Consider the following 25,922-nt stretch of genomic DNA (forward strand, 5'->3'; position numbering starts at 1 on the left):
CAAGAATGCCGATTCCAAGTTAATCTCCTTTGCAGCTTGAAGCGGTTCATCCCAAAACAAAACCTTAACTAAGCCATCCAAGTCCTAGCCATTTCACATATAGACTACAGACCGTAGGAATACGCTATTAACTGGGATGCCCAAATCTCACTAGGGCAGTTTCATCATTAGGTAGGCTTCTCTAGAACACCATTCGGAGTATACAACTACATGGATCACCTACAAGGTGATTCTCAAGAGCGAGAACGTAATTGTTTGGTCATTGGTATTTTCCATTTTATGATGTTTATTTATTTGCTCGTTATTATTCTATGCCATTCAGCAAAGCGCTCTGGCAATCTGCGCCCAATGCCTTCAAGCACTACAACAAGAATAAAAAATAAATAATGTTACATACAACACATGCTTTGCTGTATGGTAACATTGTCACTGTACACTGAATACATCGAGGTGCAGGATAATGGTTTAGGGCGTAGAGGACAGACCCGTTTATTAGTAATATATCCCTCCAAGCTTTATGAAAACATAAGAATTGTATTTGCTCAACTGTCACATATTATTCTGTTGCTCACATTGAAAAGCCAGAGAAGAGATTTTTCCACTCTCTGAAGCACTTTACCTTGCACAGTAGCTAGGGATCTTTATTGCAAATGTAAACGACGTTGCACTGCTCTATATCTGACGAAATGAGGGGCTACAACAGCGGCAGCTTCCTTGTACTTACAAAACTTGAACTGAGACTTAGCTTACAGTCCTGCGCTATAAAAAAAAAATAAGCCAAGAGAGAACAAATCCCTCTTGCTTCACCGCCCACCACGTATGAAAAATTTATCATTGACTGGAAACAAGATGGACCAGTTTCTCTAGGGATGCTGAAAGGTCTCAATGTCATGAAGGAAGAGGGGACCTTACTTGACCCTGCATATCTATTCTAAATTAAACATATTGTAAATCAGCTTATTATAACATAAGCACGGATTAGTGTAATTGGTTTGGGATGTGTGATTAAATATAATTGGTATTTTTTTTAAATTATTTTGCTAATTGTTTTCGTTCAGTCTTTTATCAATTTTGATTGAAGAGTTTTTATTAGTTGTGGCAATAGTTCTTACTCATATTTGTACGAGGGTAGCACATCATAAATATTAATTGGAAGTACCATAGAAATACTTGTGTCTGTGTACTGATTTCGTGGTTTGGTATTCTATATTTGTACGAGCAGATAATAGATTCTCTGATAGGACTGTTGACCACGACACACTCATTAACATGAGCATAAACCAGCAGGAAGGCTGAGAGACACTCGCCAGTTTTCCTTTCCTCCGAAAGGTTTGCAGTTTCCTTTTGGGACTTAGGAAATCCAAAAGGTATTATTACTCCAATAAGTGTGTGAAAGACAACAAAAGGCCTAGTTACTTCCAGTACATAGAAGAGAGGACCATTACCAGGAACAGGAACTTGGCCAAGACCACATTATTGCTGCTGATGCTCAGAGCTGACCATTCAGTTACCTGTAAGTTAAGGCTTTCATCATTTTCTTCATGGTTTGCCAAGGCACCAGTTGGAAGATGGGAAGGCTCTCAAAGCCCGCAGGGGGCTATCCTTCAGAAGTGCAGGTTTCATGAGGCACTGCTCCACTCCCTGTGACTTGCAGAGCTTTAAGTACGGCTTCCCAGAGTTTCACTGTTGTACAAAATGCCCTATTCCCGACAACTGTGGGAGTTGCACAGCCCTCCACCTCTGTTGATGCCAACCATGTGTGCTACTGTTCCCAAGAACCAGTGCCATGTGCATCCTTCTCGGGCTAAGGGCTTGTCTGTGCCAGCTGCAGCAAAAGCCAAACAGCACCTTGCACTATTTTGGAGTCAGCTCAGACTGTGAGTGACCGGTTATCCAAATGTCAGAGCAATGCTCCAGCACCCCTTCAACCACCGGAACCATAAGACTAAAGAACGAAACAGAACATTCTACCTTGCTCATGCAAGCCATACACTATGCCTTCATTGCATCCTTAAAAACCTAAACACCCTGCTCCTTGTGCAACTAATATGCAATTAAGGTGGTTTCACATGAGATTTCAGATTGTATGTCAGGCAAAACCATTCCTAAGCAGGGTGAGCTGTAAATGCAAGTTTACCTTTGTGGGGAGATTCATGCAACACTTGTGGGGATGGGGGGTAGTGGGCTGAGGTTGAAATCTTGGAACGTCAATGGTTTGGGGGATCGTATAAAACAGGGTGTTGTACTGCAATATTTGCGTCGTTTGTCTCCTGATGTGGTACTCCTGCAGGAGACGCGTGGGCTGCAATCCTGGTTAGTTTTCAAGAGTGCATACCAGAATGGACTTAATGAAGCAAAACATCTGAGGTGTTCTTTACGATTTATGATGATTATGATTAAAGATGGAAACCAGTAAATAAAAGGCCTCATTGACTGTCTCCAGCTGGTCTGACTGGAACCTGATCAGTTAGGGAAGCTACACCTCAGGATATAGGTAACCGACGGGAGTCTGGATGTTTGACGTTCTAGTGTTCTATGACCTAGACTCTAATGAACAACTAGCTTTATAACAGAACGTTGAAAAGTGTGCGGACCACATGTCAGAATGCAAAGATTAATGTTGTTTAAGAGTAAAGTGGGGGAGGAGCTTAGCGCGCATCCAAGATGGTCGCGTGAGCACATGGCTCCCCGGACCCTCGCCACTCCTCGCAATTTATCCTGATGATATCCCGATTACTTGGACGGACTCTCGAAGATGAACCTCGACTGAGTCCATAACTCTTTCCAGAATTCAAATCGGACCTGGGTAACCAAAATTATGGCACTTTGAACTTTTGAGGCCCACCTGGAGGCCGTGCCGGGGACTTGGCGACTTGTGGATCCGGGACGAAGTTGAACAACAACGGCAGTGGGGCCTCCTCAGTGGCCGACCTCCACTTTCGGTTTCGTTCCCGGATCCTGGCATGGTCTGCTTGAGAGACCGTTTCGCTCGGCTGGGGACCAATCCAGCCTCCATTTAGTGTCAGTGCTGGTTCCTCATTATAGCCTTTTGGGTCAAGTCGTGACTTTCTCTTGGCCGTACGAGCCAGTTTTTGTGGTCTGTTGGTGCCCGGCCTGCCGGCGGCCATTTTCACCAGGTCTCGCGGGCCCTTCCGGAGTGCATCTTCCAGCATGGCGGGCAGGGGTGAAGCCGAGAAGCGGAAGACCAAGACGCCTCTTCGTGGGGGACCGGTCCAGACAAGCATTATGGACCGGTACACTCAAGCCAAAGGATCCCCCGGGCTCTCCAGCGGTACCCCGGATGACGCCAGAGAAGACCCTTCTGCTCCTGTTGACTTGTCCCTGCAGGACATTATGGGGGCCATCACCGGCATGAAGGCCACCATTGGCCAGCAATATGAGGCTCTGGCTCGTAAAATTGACACAGTCGCCATTGATGTCACTCTAATCAGGGCCGACCTGTCCAAGACTAACGAGAAAGTGAAGTTGTTGGATTTGAAGACTTCCAGCCTCACGGCCGATGTGTCGGAACTCCAAACCGAACTTGGCAATTTGAAATCGGCCAATGACCTGATGTCCCATCGGCTGGAGGATTTCGAGAACAGGGCAAGACGCAACAACATTCGCGTCATAGGTGTTCCAGAAAATCCCGAGACTCACTCGGTTGACCTCCTGGTTGAAGATCTAATCCTCACCCATCTTGCCCCTTCTGGACTGAGCAAGTTTTTCGCTGTGGAGCGTGCACATCGTGTTCCGGGCGGTAAGCCCAAGCCGGGCGCTCCTCCGAGGCCTATCATCGCAAAACTTTTTCAGAGACCGTGATGCGATCTTGCAGGCATAGAGAGTGCACGGCCCGGTGAAATTTGAAAACTCCTCTGTATATTTTTTCCCTGACTTCACTCAACTTGTCCAGAGACAAAGGATGGGCTTTCAGGGGGTTAAGCGACGTCTCCGGGACCTGGGATTGAAGTACGCGATGCTTTTCCCTACCAGGCTTCGAGTCAAATATGAGGAACGGACCTTCTTTTTCGATCGACCGGACAATGTGAGTGACTGGTTGGATTCCCTGCCTGGCCGAGGCGATCGGACGGAGCACCCTGGCGGTGCCGAGGGTGGTGAGCCTACACAGAAGTGACTTTTCTGTCCCTGACCTCCGAACATCAGATATTGCTCAGTTGGGTGCTATTTCTTTTGTTTATTTTGCCTTATAGTAGTCCACATCTGGGTGGCGGGTGGGGACGGGCCTCTTTCCTCCTCTGGGGTCTTTTTGTAGAATGGGATTGTTAGGGCGACAGGCACACTGCATTTTGGGGTGGCTTTTTAGTCTACTGCAGGGGTGCAGGGAGGGGGAGTTGTAACGGGTTTTGGTTGGGGGGTGGGAGGGGGTGTTTGTGTTTTCCTTTCTCAAGGCGGCATATTGGTTCTTTCTCTGCTTCAGGTGTCCTGCTCTTTGTGGGGAGATTCATGCAACACTTGTGGGGATGAGGGGTAGTGGGCTGAGGTTGAAATCTTGGAACGTCAATGGTTTGGGGGATCGTATAAAACAGGGTGTTGTACTGCAATATTTGCGTCGTTTGTCTCCTGATGTGGTACTCCTGCAGGAGACGCATTTGGTCGGCAATGTCTGTCATGCTATGAATAGGTGGGGTTACCGATTGGTTGCACACTCCGGGTTCACCACTGGTTCCAGAGGGGTTGGTATTCTGGTCCGGTCTTCCCTCCCTCTAGAGATTGATAATGTCATCCTTGATGATAGCGGGCGTTACGCCGCCCTAACCGGTAGGTGGGAGGGTAAGACTCTTTCTTTAGTCACGATATATGTTCCCCCGGGCCTCCAGACCTCCACTTTCTCGGATGTTGGTCGGATGATGCGGGAGCTCCCTGATAGTCTTCTCCTTATGGGTGGGGACTTTAATTCTGTGCTATCCGGCGATTTGGACCGCCACCCCCCCAGGGCCCTTCCCGCTTCCCAATTATGGCTTGGTGGGTTCTTGGACACCTTTGGTCTGGTGGATTGCTGGAGGTTAATGCATCCGACACAATGTCAATACACCTTTCATTCCGGGGCTCATGGGAGTCTCTCCAGGCTTGACTACTTCCTCATGCTCGCTGTCCAGTCCTCCTACGTTGGAGAGGTTAAACACTTGGCCCGGGGCATTTCGGATCACTCTCCTGTGTGGCTTATTTTCGACACGGGGTTGCACGCCGCGGGGCGGATCGCCCCTATCAATCCTTGGCATCTGCGCAACCCCAAGACCCGTAACAGCCTCATAAAGTCGCTCGACCACTACTTCCTGGAGAACGAGGGGTCTGTTTTGTCCTCAGTGTCCCAGTGGGAAGACTTCAAAACTGTTATTCGTGGACAGGCCCTATCTTTAATAGCTGAGACCAAGAAAGCTAAGAATGGGGAGGTCGTGAGTCTGGAGGCCGAAATACTGGAGCTGGAGGCTGATCTAGACTTAGGTGTCACCCAGGATAGACTCCACGCCCTTAGCTTGAAACAGTTTGACTATAAATCCCTTGTTACAGATGCTGCCAAGACAATGTACAGGGAACATTAAGGTAGACTGTATGATGTTGGGGATAAGGCGGGTAAAGAAGGAGAGAGCGAATTGTGTGGTCCCTGTGATTCAGAATTCTGACGGTGTGAATGTGACTGACCCTGGCAAGATTGTGGAGTGTTTTGCTGAGTATTTTCGTGTGGTCTACTCCCCGGTTTCCGATAGAGATGAGGACGACTCTCGTTTATTGCTTAGGGACATCACGCTGCCCTGTCTGTCTGAAGAGGATCGAGAGTGCATGGAGGCATCATTGTCGGTCGACGAGATTGCGACCGCGATCCGTTTTCTCCGTACTGGCAAAGCTATGGGCCCAAATGGCTTGCCTATTGAATTGTACAAATTGCGCCCAGATAAAGTCGCACCATATCTTCGTGATATGTTTATGGAATCGCGTGATCTTGGCTCCCTCCCTTGTGACCAGCGTGTGGCTACTATAGTTGCAATTCCTAAGGAGGGCAAGCCTCGTGATCGTTGTGCCTCATACAGGCCTATTTCCCTACTGAACGCTGAGCCGAAGATTCTCGCCAAGGTCCTTGCTAATCGTCTACTCACTGTCATTTGTGACCTGATCCATCCGGATCAATCTGGTTTCATTCCGCACCGGAACACAGCTCTCAATTTGCGGCGCTTACATGGCGTTCTCGCTAGGGCGGAGTTTCTGTCCAAGCCGGCCATCTTGGCTTCCTTGGACGCCACGATGGCCTTTGATACGATAGAATGGCCATATCTTTGGGCCACTCTGGCGAGGTTCGGTTTCGGTGTGGGATTTATCAGTTGGGTGAGACTTTTATATACGGATCCGCTGGCTCGGGTTGTTGTCAATGGTAGGGTGTCCCAGTCCTTTGCTCTCGGGAGGGGTACTAGGCAGGGGTGTCCGCTGTCCCCCCTGCTCTTTGCTCTTGCTCTAGAACCGCTTGCAGCCTTGCTCCGATGGGAACCGTCGATTAAGGGCATTCAGTGGGCCCCCGATTTTGAAGACCGGCTTTCGTTGTACACCGACGATATTCTCTTGTACCTCACCTCCCCTAGTAAATCCCTTAATGTCCTCTTTGACGTCCTCACTTCTTTCGGTAAAAACTCCGGTTTGATCATTAATTGGTCTAAATCGTGTGTGTACGTCATCTCCGGCGGCCTCCCCCCATGCGGAATAGGTTTCCCAATCAAATTTCACAATCCGGTTTCAAGTACTTGGGGGTCTACGTATCGTTGGACGTAGCTGTCCGCTACGAGCATAATCTCCTTCCTCCTCTCCGACGATTGAAGTTGGACGTGGCTCGGTGGCAAAGATCGCCGTTGTCGCCACTTGGTCGAGCGGCACTCTTTAAAATGATGTCCCTGCCCCGATTTCTCTACGCACTTCAGAACTCCTATGATATCATTCCGGCGGCCAACTTTCGGGAGGTGGAGGGTTTGCAGAGGAGGCTTGTTTGGGATGGTCACGCACGCATCGCTCTCGCAAAACTAACTCTCCCCTGGTATGATGGGGGCATCGCGCTCCCGGACATCAGGAGGTATTATTGGGCCTCCCAGTTGTCCGCCATCAACCATGCCACGTATGCACCTGGTCCAAATCCGGCTTTCGAGATGGATAAATATCAGTTGCCTGGTGGAAACTTCAACGGAGCGCTCTACTCTCGGACGGCGCGGAGGAACCTAACGGGAGCCACTAAGATTGCAGTGCGTGTGTGGAGAGATGCCAATGTGGCCATGGGATGGAATGATCGATTGACACGAGCGACCCCTTTGTTTGCTTCGGAAAGATTGGGATGCCTCTGGACAACGAAAGGTTTTGAGCACTGGGATACGATTGGCATTAGCAGAGTGGGTGATCTCTGGGTGAAAGGTGCGGTCAAATCCTTTGCGGTGCTTCAGAGCGAGTATGAGTTGAGTGATAGGGAGTTCTTCAGATATGCACAGGTTCACCACGCTTTGCTGTCGGTCTTAACGGCTGGCACCACTGTCCCTGAATCTTCCCCACTCGAGGACCGTATACTTGACGGTCATCTGCCCGATAGTACGATTTCCTTGATTTATAAGAAATTAATCAACAATCGGGCGGATCTCCTTGTGCGTCTTAGGGAGGCCTGGACCGGAGACTGGTTGGAGTTGGATGACGAGGACTGGCAGTCCGCACTGTCCTCCCCGAAAGAGGTCGCCATTCCTGCCCGTCTCCGTCTGGTCCAGCTCAAAATTCTTCACTGTGTGTATGTAACGGGTCCACGTTTGGTTGCTATGGGTTTTTCCTCGGATGGGTTATGTAACCGCGTGGATGTGGAATGAGTGCCACCTTCCTTCATATCCTTTGGGAGTGCCGTGAGGTCACCGTGTGCATGCGGTAATGGAGTGTGTCACTGGGATCGCTCTGCTGCCTGAGGCTCATAGATGTTTGTTGAATGTGTGGGAGCCAAATGATTATAACGTTGCCCAGGCCCGGTGGGCGGCACTTGGGAACATGATTACAAAGAGGGATATTGACCCAGCGTTTGGGGTTCCCAACGACCTCCCACCGTGTCAGTATGGAAGGAGAATATGGACTGGTGCATGTTTAGAGAGAAGACGGTATATTTGGCTAGGGGCAAGCCTAGGGCGTGGAGTAAAATTTGGGTCCAGTGGAACACCTACCGAGGCAACATCTGTACGCCCCCCTTTGAAGACACTCCGGACATTTCTCTGCCCCCCTGACCCTGAGGTTCCTAGAATACTGTACTCCTTTTGCTGATTGTCCTGACTTCCCCACTGCCTGACCCCCCGGTCATTTCTATTGTCCTCCTGATTCTCTATCCGGTACGGCAGGCCCCCCCATCGGAGCTCGACATCGTCTACAACGTTTCTCGCCTTTAGTTTTGTTTCCTTGTTTTTCTCTTTGTTTCTTTTCTAAAAAATTTAAAATATTTATATCCTACCTATCTCCTGAGTTGCCGAAAATGTATCCTGTAATTCTGCTGGACCTCTGGGGATCAGTCGCTGCTTCGTGATGTCAAGTAATTGATTTGCATACACTTGCGGCCGGCCCCTGTGGTTGTAGGCCCATATCTGTAATGATGTTGTTTTGCACAATAAAGTTTAAAAAAAAAAAAAAAAAGAGTAAAGTAAGCCACAAATATGCCATGATATTGGACTCTGGGAATGGGAACCGTATAAAATGGTGCAAAACGAATAGGTGAATTAGGGCAGTAATAGGCTTGTTTTTAATATTTTTGACATTTGTACGCACAAACATTTACCTGAAATAACCTGAAATAACCTAAAAGTGTTAAAAAGCTAAGCTCTAAATGTTTGAGCTACAGATTAACATTTGAAGTTGTATTGTTCTATTAAAATTGTATTATGGCCTGTTCTCTAGATACAGCAAGAGTACTGGTGGTAAAAAAAGAAGTATTCTGAAGATCAATCAATCAATCACAGACATTTATAGAGCGTACTACTTACCCGGAGGGTCTCAAGGCGCTTGGGGGGGGGGGGGGTGAGGGGGGGTGCTGCTACTGCTCGAATAGCCAGGTCTTGAGCTTTTTCCTGAAGGAGAGGTGGTCTTGGGTCAGGCGCAGGTCGGTCGGGAGGGAGTTCCAGGTCTTGGCGGCCAGGTAGGAGAAGGACCTTCCTCCTGTTGTCGTTCTTCGGATGCGGGTGACGGCGGCGAGGGCGTGGCTGGCTGATCGGAGATGACGTTTGGGAGCATAGAAGTTGATGCGGTTGTTGAGGTAGCTCGGGCCTTGATCGTGTAGGGCTTTGTGTGTGTGGGTGAGGAGACAGAAGGTGATTCTTTTGTGGAAGGGGAGCCAATGCAGGTCTTTCAGATGTCCGGAGATGTGGCTGTGTCGTGTCATGTCGAGGATGAGTCTGGCTGAGGCGTTCTGGATCGGCTGGAGTCTCTTCTGGAGCTTGGCGGTGGTTCCGGCGTAGAGGGCGTTGCCGTAGTCCAGTCGGCTGGTGACGAGGGCCTGGGTGACCGTCTTCCTGGTCTCGGTGGGGATCCACCGGAAGATCTTCCGTAGCATGCGCAGGATGTTGAAGCATGACGAGGAGACGGCGTTGACTTGTCTGGTCATGGTGAGGGAGGAGTCCAAGATGAAGCCCAGGTTGCGTGCGTGGTCTGTCGGTTTGGGTGCGGTGCCCAGGGCGGGGGGCCACCAGGAGTCGTCCCAGGCGGAGGGCGAGGAACCCAAGATGAGGACTTCCGTCTTGTCTGAGTTCAGTTTCAGGCGGCTGGTCATCATCCACTCGGCTACGTCTTTCATCCCTTCGTGAAGGTTGGCTCTTGCGGCGGCTGGGTCGTTGGTCAGGGAGAGGATCAGCTGGGTGTCGTCAGCGTAGGAGATGATGTTGAGGTTGTGTTGGCGTGCGATGGCCGCGAGGGGGCTCATGTAGACGTTGAAGAGGGTGGGGCTCAGGGAGGATCCTTGAGGGTCGCCGCAGATGACTTCGGTGGCCTCTGACTTGTACGGTGGTAGACGGACTCTCTGTGTTCTTCCGTCGAGGAAGGAGATGATCCATTCCAGTGCCTTCTCCTGGATTCCGACGTTGCTGAGGCGCTGCACTAGGGTGCGGTGGCAAACAGTGTTGAATGCCGCGGAGAGGTCTAGGAGGATCAGGGCCGCTGTTTCTCCGTTGTCCATCAGGGCTCGGATGTCATCGGTGGCAGCGATGAGGGCGGTCTCGGTGCTGTGGTTAGCTCGGAAGCCAGACTGTGAGGGGTCGAGGGATCCATTCGTCTCGAGGAAGGCGGCCAGCTGTTTGTTGACGGTCTTCTCGATGACTTTGGCTGGGAACGGGAGGAGCGAGATGGGGCGGTAGTTCTTGAGTTCGGTGGGGACCACTGTAGGTTTCTTGAGTAGGGCGCTGAGTTCGGCGTGCTTCCAGCTCTCCAGGAAGGTGGCGGTGTCATAGGAGGTGTTGATGATGTCCCGCAGGTGGGGTGCGATGACAGCGTCTGCCTTGTTGAAGACGTGGTGAGGGCAGGGGTCGGTCGGAGATCCGGAGTGGATGGAGTTCATCGTGCGGACGGTGTCTTCGGTGCTGATCGGAGTCCAGGCGCGGAGGGTGGTGGTGGGGGGCGGTGGTTCGGTCGTGGCGTGCGTCGGTTGAGTGCTGAAGCTGTTGTGAATGTCCGCGATCTTGTTGTGGAAGTAGGAGGCGAGGGAATTGCAGAGGTCTTGCGATGGGGTGATGTCGTTGTTTCCGGCGTTGGGGTTGGAGAGCTCTTTGACGATGTTGAAGAGTTCCTTGCAATTGTGTGCGTTGTTGTCCAGCCGGTCCTTAAATGCAGTTTTCTTGGTGGCGCGGATCAGTTGGTGGTGCTTCCGGGTGGCAAGCTTGAGGGCGGTCATGTTGTCCGGTGTTGGTTCCCTTCTCCAGGATTTCTCGAGGGCTCGGCAATTCTTCTTGGAGCTCTTGAGTTCGTCGGTGAACCATGGGGCCTTCTTGCTGCCGGGTCTGCTGGGCGGGGTCCTCAGTGGGGCGAGTTCATCCGCGCAGTTGCTGATCCACTTCGTGAGGTTGTCGGCGGCCTGGCTGGGGTTCGCAGAGCTGGCGGGAGGGTGCTGGCTCAAGGAAGCGGCGAGCTGGTCGGCTGTGATCTTGTTCAAGCTTCTTCGAGCAACCTGTTGCTGGTGGTGGTGGATCGTCGTTCTTCTGAAGGTGAAGTGGACGCAGCTGTGGTCCGTCCAGTGGAGTGTAGTGGCGTGGCTGAAGGCGATGTCTTTGCTGGATGAAAAGACGGCGTCGAGTGTGTGTCCGGCGAGGTGGGTGGGGGTGGACACCAGCTGCTTGAGTCCGAGGTTGGCGAGGTTGGCGAGCATGGTGATGGTGTTGAGGTCGTTGTTGTTCTCCAGGTGGAAGTTGAGGTCCCCCAGGAGGATGTAGTCAGCGGAGGGGAGGGCATGCGGGCTGACGAAGTCGGCGATGTCCTCGCTGAATTGTGTGCGTGGTCCCGGGGGTCGGTAGATCAGGGTGCCTCTGAGGGTGGTGTTCGGGTCGGTGCGGATCTGGAAGTGCAGGTGTTCGGCGGTTGCCAGGGTGTCGTCGGTGTTGGTCGTGATGTGGATGGTGTCCCTGTGGATGATGGCGATGCCTCCTCCCGTATGTTTGACGCGGTCTCTTCGGGTGATCTTGTATCCCTCTGGGATGGCGATGGCGATGTCGGGTGCTGAGGAGTCGTTCATCCAGGTCTCCGTGAGGAAGGCAACGTCAGGAGCTGTGGTGTCGAGGAGGTTCCAGAGTTCGATGGCGTGCCTGTGGACGGAGCGGGTGTTGAGCAGGATGCACTTGAGGTGGTTGCTGCTGGTGTTCGGCTTGGCGGGTGCTGGGGCGGGGCAGGTCCGGATGCAAATGAACTTGCAGGCGTGGCAGCTGAAATCCGTGGGTGCGCCTCGGAGTGGCTCGGTAGCATCCAGGGATCCCGCCGGTGTTGAGTGCGATGAGTTCGGTGGCGTCGTAGGACAGTCGGGTCGTCTTCCGTCGGTGGGGGCCAGGGGTTCGGGCGCTGGGCGCGGTCCAGATGCGGACGGGCGCTGACGGGCTTACCTTTGGCGCACATTCGGCGCTCCCGCTGCGCGTTCGCACAGGCGCCATATATGGCGTAGTGCGAGGGAGGGCGGAGCAGCTGGGAGGCGGGAGGGTACAGAAAGAAAAAGGGGGCGTGGTTAGCGGCGGTGGCGGGATGCGGGGAGCGGGTAGGGAGGAGACCGGGGGGAGCGAGAAACAGGCGAAAAATACAATAAACACAATACAATACAAATGAGCAAAATAGCTCAACAGGCAGAGGGGCACACAGCAAGAGGACGGGGTACAGGAGCCTGCAGGTCAGGCGAGCACAGCGCTACACTGTAGGAGACCACGCCGCTCGGTGGCAGGGGGCGTGGTCACGCGGCGGCGGCCGGGGCAGCGAGGCAGGCAGGCGGGAGGCACACGCAGCAGCTGGGGCCGTGTGGCGCGGGGGGTGTCCTAAACTAGGTCACACTCACCTGCGTCGCACGGTCGCCAAATATGGCCAAGTGCGAGGGAGGGCGGAGCAGCTGGGAGGCGGGAGCGGGGAGGGTACAGAAAGAAAAAGGGGGCGTGGTTAGCGGCGGTGGCGGGGAGCGGGTAGGGAGGAGACCGGGGGGAGTGAGAAACAGGCGAAAAATACAATAATCACAATACAATACAAATTAGCAAAATAGCTCAACAGGCAGAGGGGCACACAGCAAGAGAACGGGGTACAGGAGCCTGCAGGTCAGGCGAGCACAGCGCTACACCGTAGGAGACCACGCCGCTCGGTGGCAGGGGGCGTGGTCACACGGCAGCGGCAGCGAGGCAGGCAGACGGGAGGCACACGCAGCAGCTGGTGGCCGTGCGGTGCGGGGGGTGTCCTAAACTAGGGCAGATGCTCGAAACACACTGACTTTTTTTGTACATGAGAAGCCATTTTGTATAAAATACAAAAATGAACTCAGTGGAAATATTGAAGTGTTCAGTAAATCATCAAAGAATGGTGGAGAAATGTGTTATGTTCTTGATAATCATCAACTTCCTGTGGAAAATGGTGGTTAGTACACATCATCACCAATAAGGTGCACTGTGAGAAAATCAAAGTTGAACAGAGGAGCCAGATTGACTGTGCATGGTATTTTGAGTTAACTAACTGTAAGGGTACAGTTAGGTTTACCATGATGATGTGAAAAAAGTCTTATGCTATCTATAAAGTCACAAAACTGTGTAGACATTCAACTTAATATACGCAATTCACGTGTTACTTGTCTGACAGTGAGAAAACCTACATCACCCAAAATCTTGACTGCTCATCCTCCTCTATTCCCTTCTTGTCAAAGGATGGCAAGATTTGTTACACAAACTGGTTTGTGCCCCTGTGCTCACGTGGTCCAGGAGATTCCTTTCTCAATGCATCCACTCTTATCTTGAACTTTTGGAAAGGTTACAAGTGTGTGAATGTCAAAAAGTCAGGATTTATATATTTTTCAGTTGTATGCAAAGAAATAGTACTGAACTGTCTACTTTGGATACATAATAAAAGTCCATGACATTACAATGTACAGTACTCTAAAAATAACGTACTCTTTAAGGAAATATCAACCAGGACACTGCTATTCCTTTGCCACTCATCATATACTTAGAAGACATTTTTCAGTACCTTGTTGTGACTTCGGGATTTTCCACCAAAGTCGGGCGATGAAGCTCTAGTTCTGGGACTGGGCCACTCTTCGCCAATTAAAGAGGTGCGCAAAGAAACTTTATTTAATTGTTGAATATACAGAAACAGCATGAACTGCAACGTGTCTACAGAAAGCTGCCAAGAGAAGGGAAAAGCAGGTTACCATTTGATTCCAAACCTTACACTGCTTCATTGGAAATTTACATAGTTACATTAGCATCGGTGTCTGACAGGTGAGACAGGAGCAATTATAAACAGAATAGGTTTTGCCAGGTCTCCCTCTCTCCATACCCTTGGGACTCAGAAAATACTCATCTGTCCTAGGTTCAGGAGGGAGAGTTGGCTAAGCATGCACACGTTATATAGGCTCACTTGGATCAGTCTTTTCCCTTCTCGGAGTCTGTGAGGCTTCATCCTAGAAGGATTCAAAGGAGAAGGGCTAGTGACCATGCAGCATGTTCTACAATAGTCTGCATGTTCATTCAGCCATCTCTTTGAAACCCAGGAAGGATTCTTTTAGACAGTTTCAAGTGACACCGAGCAGGATAAAACACACGCTACATATATACAAACCAGTGTTCCCCAGCCTAGAAGGCACCCTCCTAGATCCATGGTGCTGAAGGAAACCGTAGATAAGAAGATTGTGTATGAGAATACTCTTGTTCAACTGTTCTGCTCTCTTAAACCAGAGAAAGAGGCTCTAGTAAACACCTGCCCTTTCACAGATACACTGTGTATGCACCTGCCCTCTCTAATTCAATATCTCAAATATCAAATAGTTTCTTCTTACAACAAATGCACTGTAAGCAGGCCCGCACACACGTTACATGGGTAAAGAAAAGATTTGTATGTATAGCTGCAATCATGTTTTAACAGAGCAGAGAATGGTGAAAGCATGACAATGCGTGCGGTACAAACAGAAACAGAGTCTTACAGATGAGAGGTATTTAGGGACACACACATCCACTCAACTTCTCACACGTCCCGAGAGCTTCCTGTAAAACAGACTGGGCTTCATGCAGTGAGTGTGCAGAAAAAGACTCGGGCTGAGTGAGAGGACAACACACTGGGCAACTTCCTTGACATGCAGGGATTGCAGAGAAGTATTGCAGGCAGTGCACACATTACAGCTTTCTTTAAAGTGATTAGGCTCAGTCATCTAGCAGAAAAGATATCCCTAATATTATGCTGTCTGTTCAGGTTTAGTTCTGTAAGTTTATAATATCTGATCCCAGGGAGAAAGAAGTTCTCCGTTTTCAGCCACTGCCTTAAGACAGGGCTGGTCACCATTATTAAAATGATCAATTATTTTAAAGATGCCAAAAATGTGTGTCACAACAGGGGTCAATCATGAAGGGATTCTGTCGGTCATGAGAAGGGGCAGTCTGGGCGTTTATAAAGTGAGCTGGGCATGAAAAAGTAGTAGTCTATAAGCTGGTGAGCCGATCTGAGGGTCAGCAGGTCAAAAGGGGATCCAAGGGCAGGCTTGGCCCAGCTTAATGGTGGACGGCTCGAAGGGAGGGCCAGCTGGAATCTGAGGGGCACGGCACAAAAGCTGTGAGTCTGTTATTTATTATTATCACTGACTGAAACCGGAGAGAATTTATGAACATAAATTATCCAAATTTAGCCACAGAAAGCAAGTATACCCTATTAAGTGGTAACTATGTTCAGAAAAAAAGCCAATCATTAAACATACAAACCGGAGTCACGTGTGTTGCTCCATTTCAGAGTTTACAAATTGAGGTTTCCTTTGACTGCATAAAATGGGCTCCAAGCAAGAGCTGGATATCAATCAGAGACACAGATGTGGCAAACAGGTGCTTTTATCGTGACAAGTTTACCTCCCTGCAAGTTGCTTAGCTGGAGAGAGCTTTCTAACCTAAGAAGTGTAGGCTGCAGTTTTAAAATGAGCCTCACTGCAGAGGACAAGACACAGCAAAGTTTCTTTGGACCTAGGCAGGGTCTAATGCTGTGACAGGTCAGTTTCACAGGCTGCCGCGGCACTGCTTTGTGCTTCTACCTGCAGGTACTAGTGGGCTCAGTGATGACAGAACCAGACTATATGTAGCTGAGGAAGAACAGCTTTGACTGAAAAAGGCATATTAAGCAGGCTGCCAGTATTTACGCCCTTTAATGAACCCCTTCCTGGTCAGAGTCACATACGTGCTGACCCTATCACAAGATTATAAGACCGAGAACGAAAGGGGACAGTTTATGACTGAAACAATGCATCTGCAGTGGTGTGTTGTTCATGGGTTTGGAGCAGAGCAGGGAGATTTTGCAGAAGCTAAAGAGTGCAAATGCAGGCAGAGGAATTATTTTTGGTCTGGGATTTGAATATGTGTTAGCAGTCTCATCATACCCATGTTTTTCCAACAAAACACACAATGCACATTGACAGTCCAGTTTTCTGTGTTTATTTTTTGTGGATTTTACTGATGCTTTCCGTTTTCCAAGCCTTTTGAAATCAGTCTTTGACAGGGTTTATTTAGTTGCCTAACCCCTCAAAATAGATAACTTTTGTTTCAGTGTTTACAGATGTTTCTGCAGTGATAGTTACAAAGCACATATTCCATTTAAAGGAGAAGTAATGTAGCATATATAGTGTTTTCCCACTGTCAGTATGTTCAATGGACCTATGTTATGCTACTTTAAGCACAGAACGTCTGTGTATTGAATTCTCGCTCACATACACTTAATAATATAATAAAGGAATTTCTAAAGCGCCTGGTGACGCCATCTCGGCGTGTCCCCGCGCTGTGGAGAAAGAGTCATAGAGGAGGAGGAACAACTATCCCTCCTTAGCAAACAGATGTGTTTTCAACAGTTTTCGGAACATGGTTTCATTGTTGGCCATTCTAATCCCAAGTGGAAGGCTGTTCCACTGGGTAGTGGCCAGCACCCGAAAAGAGCGGCCTCCCATCCTGGCCTTTCTAACATGAGGAACTTTCAGGAGACCCTTGCCCGCCGAGCGAAGTGCTCTTTGGGGACAATAGGGGATGGCCAGATCCTTCAGATACCCAGGCGCTTCTGCAGAGGTTATTCTGTAACAGAACAGGAGGGCTTTAAAAAGGATTCTTTTCCTTACCGGCAGCCAATGGAGGGCAGCCAAAGTAGGCTTGGAAGCTGTTCTTTTAGGGAGTCTGAGGGCTAACCGGGCCGCCGTATTTTGCAGCACTTGAAGTCTCCTCAGGTTCTTCTCCGTAGTGCCTAATAGCAGCACATTCGCATAGTCCATGCGAGAGGTGACCAGGGCTTGGATCATAATACGTCTGGCCTCCAGAGGCAGTAGGTCCAGAGTGCGATTCAGGGTCTTCATAACCCCAAAGCATTTTCCCACCACCTTGTTCACGTGACTCTCAAACGAGAGTTTAGGGTCCACCCAGACCCCCAGGTTCTTAGCCTCATTGCAAGGGATGGGCAGGGAGCCAAGGCAAGGCGGCCACCATTCATGAGACCAGCTCGCCCCATCTCCCCCTATCACCAACACCTCCGTTTTAGCCCCATTGAGCTTAAGGCAGTGCTGATTCATCCATCCAGCAAGCTCCTGCATGCAGGTTTTAAAGTTCGCCGCTGCTAGTTTCGGAGACTGAGACAGGGAGATGAGCAGCTGCGTGTCATCGGCATAGGATACAAGATCTATGCCGTATGACTGAACAACCGCTGCCAGTGGAGCCATATACAGGTTAAACAGGGTGGGGCTCAGGGCAGAGCCCTGAGGCACCCCCTGTTCCAAGGCCACACTGTCGGAGAGGAACATACCTCTCTGAACCTGGAAACTACGGCCCAAGAGAAAATCCTTGAGCCATCTCCAAGCAGCCTTTGTAACCCCGGCGCTGCTCAGACACCGTAGCAAGGTGGAGTGTGCTACGGTGTCGAACGCGGCGCTGAGGTCTAGCATGATAAGTGCCATGGTGTTCCCCTCATCGGCACCCATCCGTAAAGTTTCGGTTGCTCTCAGCAGGGCAGTCTCAGTGGAGTAGTTCTTGCGAAAGCCAGACTGAGAGCCATGAAACATGTTGTTAGACTCTAGATATTCCATTAACTGAGTATTTACCAATTTTTCCGTCACTTTAGCTAAGTATGGAAGAAGGGATATTGGGCGGAGATTTTCCATTATATCCTGACTTATATTAGGTTTTTTTTTTATTGGTAAAACTATGGCTTTCTTCCAGTCGCCCGGCAGAGTGGCCGAAGAGAAAGACAACTGGATAACATATCTGAACAGCGGCTCTAGCGCATCCAGACTGGCATTAAGTATTTTGGGGGGGGCCGGATCACGGGGGGAGCCTGATTTAACTTTCTTGCATATAGTAACAAGTGTTTCCGCAGCAGGGACATAGAAGGTGGGTAATTCAGAATCAGATGATTCTGCCACCCAGCTGCAGGCAAGATCAGGGTCATTGGTCAAATTCCCCGAAAAGCTGGCATAGATGTTCGAAATTTTGCCTGCAAAGTAGTGAGCAATATTGTTACAGGTTTCCACCGAGTCTGCGGACGGCCCACTATTGTTCGAGACTACCGAGATCTCTTTAAAAATTTTAAAAAGTTCCTTCGAAGAATTTTCAGCCTCCACAATACGCTTTTTATAATGTGTGGCTTTAGAGACCCTAATAGCCTTATAATACTCTTTTTGCTTTTCCTTATAATCTGTTTTAATCTTTGGGCAGAATCTGACTCGCCACTCACGTTCCAACTGCTTGCAGACAGATTTCGCAAGCTGAAGTTCCGGAGTAAACCAAGGGGCCGTTTTCCTCACCTTCTTCGTGTTTCTCTCAGTACGCATAGGGGCCGTTTTATCCAGTGCACCTAAAATGCGGTTATGAAGCTCGTGATGGGCTATTTCACAATCCATCCCTCCTAAAGGGCCGCCTGCAGTAATTAGTTCGCTGAAGGTGGACTGCGAAAAGCTTTTCCATTTCCGTCGCTGATACCTCTGCTCAGAATCTCTCTTAGACTCCGCCTCTGAAATCTCAATCCGGAACGGAATCACAAAGTGATCCGACCAGGGGACTGGAATCGGAGTAAGAGGTTGTACCTCAGAGCGATGACCAAAGATGGGGTCTAAAAGGTTACCTAATCTATGCGTAGGGTCCTGATTGATAAGCTCAAGCTGAAGGGAATGGAGATTGGAGCAGATGTCCTTAGCATCCATATCCGTAGGGTCATTGAAATGAGCGTTCATGTCACCGAGCACGAGGAAGCTCCTTTTCCTGATGGCTAGATGAGTAGAAGCCTCCATGAGGCTGGAGCTAAACTCAAACATCCTACCAGGCGGTCTATAAACCAAAATGCCTGAGAGAGAGGTTTGGGGTCCCAAGGTGATGTTAAAAGCACCAGCTTCAGCATTGTTACTACTTTCTCTCTCATTTGACTACCTTTCACCTTCACTCTGTCTAGTGGACAGGAATATCAATGGATTAAAAAAAAGTAAGAGTGCTGTATTCAAATGTTTTAATAAACAAATTGCGCGACATAGTGGAGGGTCGTTCAACAACTATGTTCACCACTGCTTTTCTGCGCTCTTTTCCCGACTAAATTGAGGTGGTGCTGCTGTTCTGTGGCCATTCATAACTGGCAAATGTTTCAATGGCAAATGTCTCATTTAAAGTTAGTCCTGATTTTTTAACAGACATCACACTGAATTCTGAAAATTAGCTCCTACTATTGTAACTATGTGCTCAAATAACCTAGCTGTAAAGTGCAGGTGGATACAAGGCCTGGATTAGCTTAAGGTATCACACAACAATGGTACACCTGGCAGCTACGAACTTTGTTAGTATGTGGCAAGTCTTGTGTTATGTTTTCACACTATTTCATGTGCATGGTGATTGCACTCTTTTGACAGGTATCTATTGCTACAACTTGCATTGAACATTTAAAACATGAGGTGTTTAACCTATACTGACTTGCTAGAAAAGGGAGCTGATGTATCAATGGGTATTACCCATTCGGGGTCTGTAAGTAAATGTGACAGTACTTATTATGCAAGTTTCTTATGAGCCAGCTACTTCACCAATCATCGAAAGAATTAAACACTGCTAAAAGATCAAATAAGACTTCAATATTCTAGGATGTTCTTGTGTAGAAAATAATTAAATCAGACCTTAAACATTCTTATAAACTTTGCACCTTTATTCCAAAGACACAAAAATAGAGAAATCAAAAGGAAGAAGAAACAATATTTTATGTACATCTTTAAACAACAAAACTCAAGCATAATAATCTTAGATCAGTCTTTCTTCCTGCTACCTTGTATAACAAAGTCAGGCTGTGTTGGCCCCTTCAGAAATAAATACAAAATGACCCTTCACTCTCACTTTTCTTTCTTTGAATGACATTTTAGTTTGCGGTTGAGCAGGGGTTCATTTGTTATTATAGATAAGGGCTGATTTCCTTTGGGTGGGTGGTTTATCAGTAATGACAGGTTTAACCCGAACACAGGATAGCCAAATATACTTATTTAAAGGGGCTTTTAGTCAGCGGGCTACATTCACATTTTGCTTCCACCCATCATAGCAAACAGCATGGGGTAATGGGACAGCGCACTTTATCCATTGTCTCCCTTCACTTTAAAAGACTGCGTAAAGGCAGTGATGTGCATATTGTCCACGTTCACTTAAAAATAGTTCCTTTCTCTTCAATGACAAAGAAACTACAAAGTATGAATTTTTAATTTCTTTAAATTTGTTGATAACTTTAACTGTATGTTGCCTACATTTCAGGTGCCCAGTTAAAGGATGATTTATTTTTTGTCTTGTTTTTAATGTTGTAGTCTTAAGTGTAATTGCAGCTAGCTGTATTTAGAGTGCTTGATAAGGTGATGAATAATTCTTCTCTGTTTCACAAATAATATTAAAATGGCTGGCACAATTAGAGGCATGTTATTTAAAAATGCATCACTTGGGGGGCATGGCTAGCGGCCGAAACAAATGGCGGCTAGCTAGAGGAGCTCCGCATCCTTGCAGTCTATCCTGACATAATCCTGTGCCCTGACATAATCCTGTGCCCATAATGCCAGAAAAGTAAGTTATTGGACGCTTACAAGCGCTGTGCTCCAAGGCGGCAACACTTGAAAGACACGACTCCGCTGGGGTGGTGCAAACTGGGACGGTCTTGAGGAGAACAGCGGGATGTGAATGTGGCTGCGCCAAGGTGTCATATGGGGCAGAAGTTTGGGGTTGCAAAACTAATCAAGTACAGCAGATACGAGCTGAGGAAAATACAGTTTTAAAAAAACTACTAAAGGTTCCTCAGAGCACCCCCTCACACATAACACACATGGAATTGGGCGAGCCATATATTGAGGACAGAATTATGGTTCGACCCATCCTGGCCTGGATTAAGATTTGGACCAACCCAGAGGCTGACTTTAGCAGACAGATTATTAAGGATTGCCTGAGCCGGGACAGAGGGGGACTGATTCCATGGCTCAAATACGTAAAGGACACCATGGAATGTATTGGTTGCATGAATCTGTTCTCTGAGCCGGAGTCGATGACACTCAGAACAAAACCCTGGCCAAAAATCTTTTTAGTGCATGGGCAACAGCCAGAAGGGCCCTCGCGGAAAACAGGAAAATATCCGTTGTGGCCCACGGCTCATTAATAACTACAACGCCTGGAATGGAACCATACCTAGCGGTAATGTACAACGCGCAGGAAAGATTCTACATGACTAGGTTCCGACTGAATCTGCTTCACCAGTTATTGGCCGTTCCCGCAGGATTCACACGGTCGGTAGAGTTGAAGGGTACCTGCGGCTGCGACACTAGGTCTCCGCAGGATACCTTTCACTTTGTTTTATTATGTCCTTTTTACCTAGAGCCTAGAAGGAAGTTTTTAGTAAAGATTTTGAAAAATAAAAGACTGAGACAAGCCAAAGCAGCCCTCCTTTTTTTGCAAAAAGCCTCAGACCCATATACTCCGTTATGTGTAATAAGCTTTATTAAGGTTGCCATAAGACTGAGGAACACCAGGGAAACATCTGCCCATCCCATTACTACATAGACTGAATTAATGGCAGTATGAGACTCCCAATGATCTATTGCTCTTTTTCCCACTGTTTTTTAGATCTCTTTTAATTGTAATTTTTAACAAATGTTATTTAAAATGCTTTTAACCCCTTTACTGCTAAGGCTAGATTTGAAGGCCCCTTTGTTTTCCATTGAAATCAATGGAAAGTCCATGACGAGTTACCCTTGTCATTAGCAGCCAAGAGGTTAAACACTGTATGTATGTATCTTCATGTTCTTTAATGGTATCTTTTTAAGTACCGAATAAAGATAAATTTGAATTTGAAATTTGAGTGCTTGATAAGGTGATGAATAATTCTTCTCTGTTTCACAAATAATATTAAAATGGCTGGCACAATTAGAGGCATGTTATTTAAAAATGCATCACTTGGGGGGCATGGCTAGCGGCCGAAGCAAATGGCGGCTAGCTGGAGGAGCTCCGCATCCCCGCAGTCTATCCTGACATAATCCTGTGCCCTGACATAATCCTGTGCCCATAATGCCAGAAAAGTAAGTTATTGGACGCTTACAAGCGCTGTGCTCCACGGTGGCAACACTTGAAAGACACGACTCCGCTGGGGTGGTGCAAACTGGGACGGTCTTGAGGAGAACAGCGGGATGTGAATATGGCGACGCCGTAACCGCCGGACGGAACCCGGGAGGCGTTGACATGGTCGGTCACTGTTGAGACCGTCACAGACTCTCCTGAACCAACACGGCAGCTGGTATACCAGCCGTGGATAAAGGTTGGTGCTTACAAGGCAGAGGCGTAACTGCGGCGCGGCCGAGGGCCCACTGGAGAAGGCTGCTAATTGAGGTCCCGGCTCAGGGCCTAACGGGCCTGCAGTGAAGTGCGTCCTTTTGGGACCAGACGCTGGAGGGGAGGAGTAGTGTGTCTCGCTGGCGGGGCCAGCGCAGCGGCAAAGAAACTAGGCCTGCTGACTCAGAGCTGCCACTACTTGCATCTCGAAGGGCCCGGGGAACCGCTCGGAACTCGAAGGGGCTGGTGTGAACAGTTGACTCTGAGGCCGTGACGCTGCTGAGGCAGCAGCCTGTGGTTGTGGCCCAGATTCCTGGCGCATAAGGATTGGAACTGCCTACTGTCCTGCGCAGGGCCCGGGAGAAGAGACACAGGGTAGGTCGCAAGTGGGGGATGGGTGCTACTGCCACGGCGGGGGCCCCGGTGGTGGCGCTCCAAGAACATACGCACCTGACACTCTCCTACTGGGGTGTACCACTGCAGCGACAGAAGCTGTGAGCAGAGGCTGCAACGCAAGGTGGGGGTGTTTGCAGTGAATACTCCAGCGTGCACTCACCTCTGAAGGGGCAAGATAACAAAAAGGCGGTGCACTGAAGACAGTAGAAACTGATAGAGGCTGCAGGGACTCCTACCGCACGCACAAGGCACTGACAGCCTAAGGGACGCCGGTGGGAGCAGAAGTGAGACAGTCAGCCCGTCATAAGTAACAGCGACTGTATCAACACTTGGTGGTGTTTTCACTTCGCCCCCCTGCCCTTATCGGAGGCGACATCACTCTTCAAAGGATAGGGTGACCTGTCATCTGAATCGGCGGCAGGTGCAATTAAAATGGTGGGAGCAGTGACGAACGCACGCAACTTGTCGCGCCAGAGAAGTGGCCGTAACGGGCAACAGCAGAGAAACCCCTGGGCCTTCGCTTGGTGAGTGGAGGCTGCGCCCACTGAGAGCCTCTGGTTAAAACAAGGTCCAATACCAGAAACAACGGAGAGACAGTCCTGAGAGCAGGCCGACGGTGAGATAAATGCACTCACTGGGCAGGTGGCAGGAAATACCCAGAATAGTCCCAGACCTTCTCAGAGATCCCAGAAAAATAATAATACACTCATGGCGACAGGCAGAGGACCTAAGGCTAACACCCAGAATAAACTGGCCAAATTCGCCTGGAATAAAGCAGGAGAAGACAGTGTGGCATGCCAAATGGAGAAGAACAAGATACAGACTACTCCCAAACAGGGATCGGAGCAGACGCTGCATGAAGTGATGGCGGCTATCAATAGGGTGCGTACCTCGCTGGACTCGGTCACGGTGGAAATGTGTCCCTCATTAGGGCAGACTTCCGCAAAATGGACGAGAGGGTGAAGGAACTCAAAATTGTCACCACAGCAGTTCAAACGTATACCTTCCAGCTTCAAACTCTGGTGGAGGGTTTGCAGAAACAGCAGGAGCGAGTGGCACAGCAGCTGGATGATTATGAAGGACGTACACGTCGCAACAACATACATATTTTGGGGGTTCCGGAAAGATCCGAGGGGCCAGCTGCCGATCTATACGTGGAGGACTTAATAACTACACACCTACAGCCAATGACCTTGTCCAAATACATCTCGATCGAGAGAGCTCATAGAGTACCGGGAGGTAGGCCGAAACCTGCCCCCCATCCCCCGAGGCCCCTCATAGCCAGGGTCTTTAATTATCGGGATAGAGACATCATACTCCAGACTTCACGGCTAAAGTTCAGGCACAGCGGCGCAGATTTCAAGCAGTGAAAAAAGAGCTTTGCAATCGTGAAATAAAATATGCAATGTTATTCCCGGCGAAGCTAAGAGTGGAATCAGATGGTAAAGCATGGTTCTTTGCATCACCGGAGGAAGCCTGGGACTGGATGGAGGGATGGCGAAGAGTGAGGAGCCAGAGAAGAGATCGAGGTGGCAAGCCCGGACAGCAGAGAGGTGCTTTGGTGGAGGCTTCAGGTGGTGGTTTGGCAGATTGAGGGGGTACGACGATGGAGCCGTCATAGACCCTGACAAACATTAAGATAGTCAGAAGTCTACTGGAGGGGAAGTAAGAAGGGAAGAGACCAGGCTCCTTTGACTATAATAAGCCTGGGGCAGATTGGTGGGGAGGAAGAGGCCTGCTTACTCAATGTGAGTCCTTTGTGAGATGGGTCGAATCGGTACTGTAGCTGAAATGAACTGCAAAATAGACAGCAATAGGCAAATGTAACATGCTAATAGCGGGGAAGGGGACTGCATATGCCCAGGTTTTTTCAGCATTCCAGGGAGGGAGATAGGCACTGTGTCATGTTTGGGAGTGGGTAGTTCTAAATCCACGGGCAGGGAGAGTGGGCGATTGGGAGCAGGAGGGGTGTTTTTGAGATGACTTAAATTGTATATATTTTATCTTGTTATGTAACAATTTTCTTGTTGGTTATGGAATCAACAGACGTGTAGAAGGATTGCTCTCAGTCTATTGGTACGCCATGACGTTTTCCTTATTCCTGTGTTGTAGATATTAACATGTTATGGGATGGGGGTTGACAAGGAACTAGCGCTCTCTGTTCTGTAATGGAACGTGAACGGAATGGGGACAACATAAAAAGGGGGATCGTCCAACAATATCTGAAGAGACGCTCCCCAGACTTGGTGCTGCTGCAAGAAACCCACCTGGTCGGGAACAAAAGCAAGGCCCTCAATAGGTGGGGATACAAGCTTCTAGTTCACGCGGATTACACCACTGGTTCAAGTGGTACGGGTATCCTGGTGAGGAAAAACATATCCCTTATTGCACACAAGATGTGGGTAGATCTCATGGGACGATTCGCTGTGGCAGAAGCCGAGTGGGAGGGAAGGGCACTCAATGTTGTCTCTCTTTACCTGCCACCAGCACTGGGTAAGGCGGCCTTGGCAGACCTTGGTAAAGTACTGACCGGGCTCCCGGCTGGTACCTTGATTATTGGTGGAGATTACAATATGACCCATGGATGATACGATTGATAGGCACCCACAGAGACTGGGGCTAGACCAAACGACCGTATGGCAGAATTTACCATAGCAATGGGGATCTCAGATGTGGGGCGGGAACTACAAATGGCAAGCTTGCAATACACATACTGCTATAGCGTACATGGCAGTCTTTCCCGTACGGTCTATTTCCTTACATATACGGCCTCGATCAGTAGTTTCTGACAACCTCAGACATTGCCCAGGGGTATATCAGACCATTCCCCCATTGAGATTGAATTTACCCACAGGGAACAACAGTCGCATACCATTATTATTCTTAACCCATGGAGAATACCTGACAAAGGATGAACTGTGTGTGCAAACAGGGAACTACTTTGCAGAAAACGTAGGTTCGGTGGACTCGGCACAAACTATATGGGAGGCATATAAGGTGGTTTTAAAAGGGACAAGCCCTGTCACTGAAGACAAGTTACAT

The 25,922-nt window shown here is 49.1% G+C and overlaps 1 protein-coding gene across 2 annotated transcripts in view; it reads right to left on the reverse strand.

Moving 5' to 3' along the window:
• TBCCD1 (TBCC domain containing 1) overlaps positions 1 to 25,922 on the reverse strand; it is a 256,809-nt gene that overhangs the window by 148,918 nt on the left and 81,969 nt on the right. For both annotated transcript variants that reach the window (XM_086955448.1, XM_086955449.1), the window contains exon 3: positions 13,687 to 13,842. In XM_086955448.1, coding sequence (XP_086811574.1) covers positions 13,687 to 13,842 — 156 coding nt within the window. The remainder of the gene's footprint in view (positions 1 to 13,686; positions 13,843 to 25,922) is intronic.

This window comes from Lissotriton vulgaris, chromosome 2_1, assembly GCF_964263255.1.
Source record: "Lissotriton vulgaris chromosome 2_1, aLisVul1.2, whole genome shotgun sequence".
Lineage (NCBI taxonomy): Eukaryota > Metazoa > Chordata > Amphibia > Caudata > Salamandridae > Lissotriton > Lissotriton vulgaris.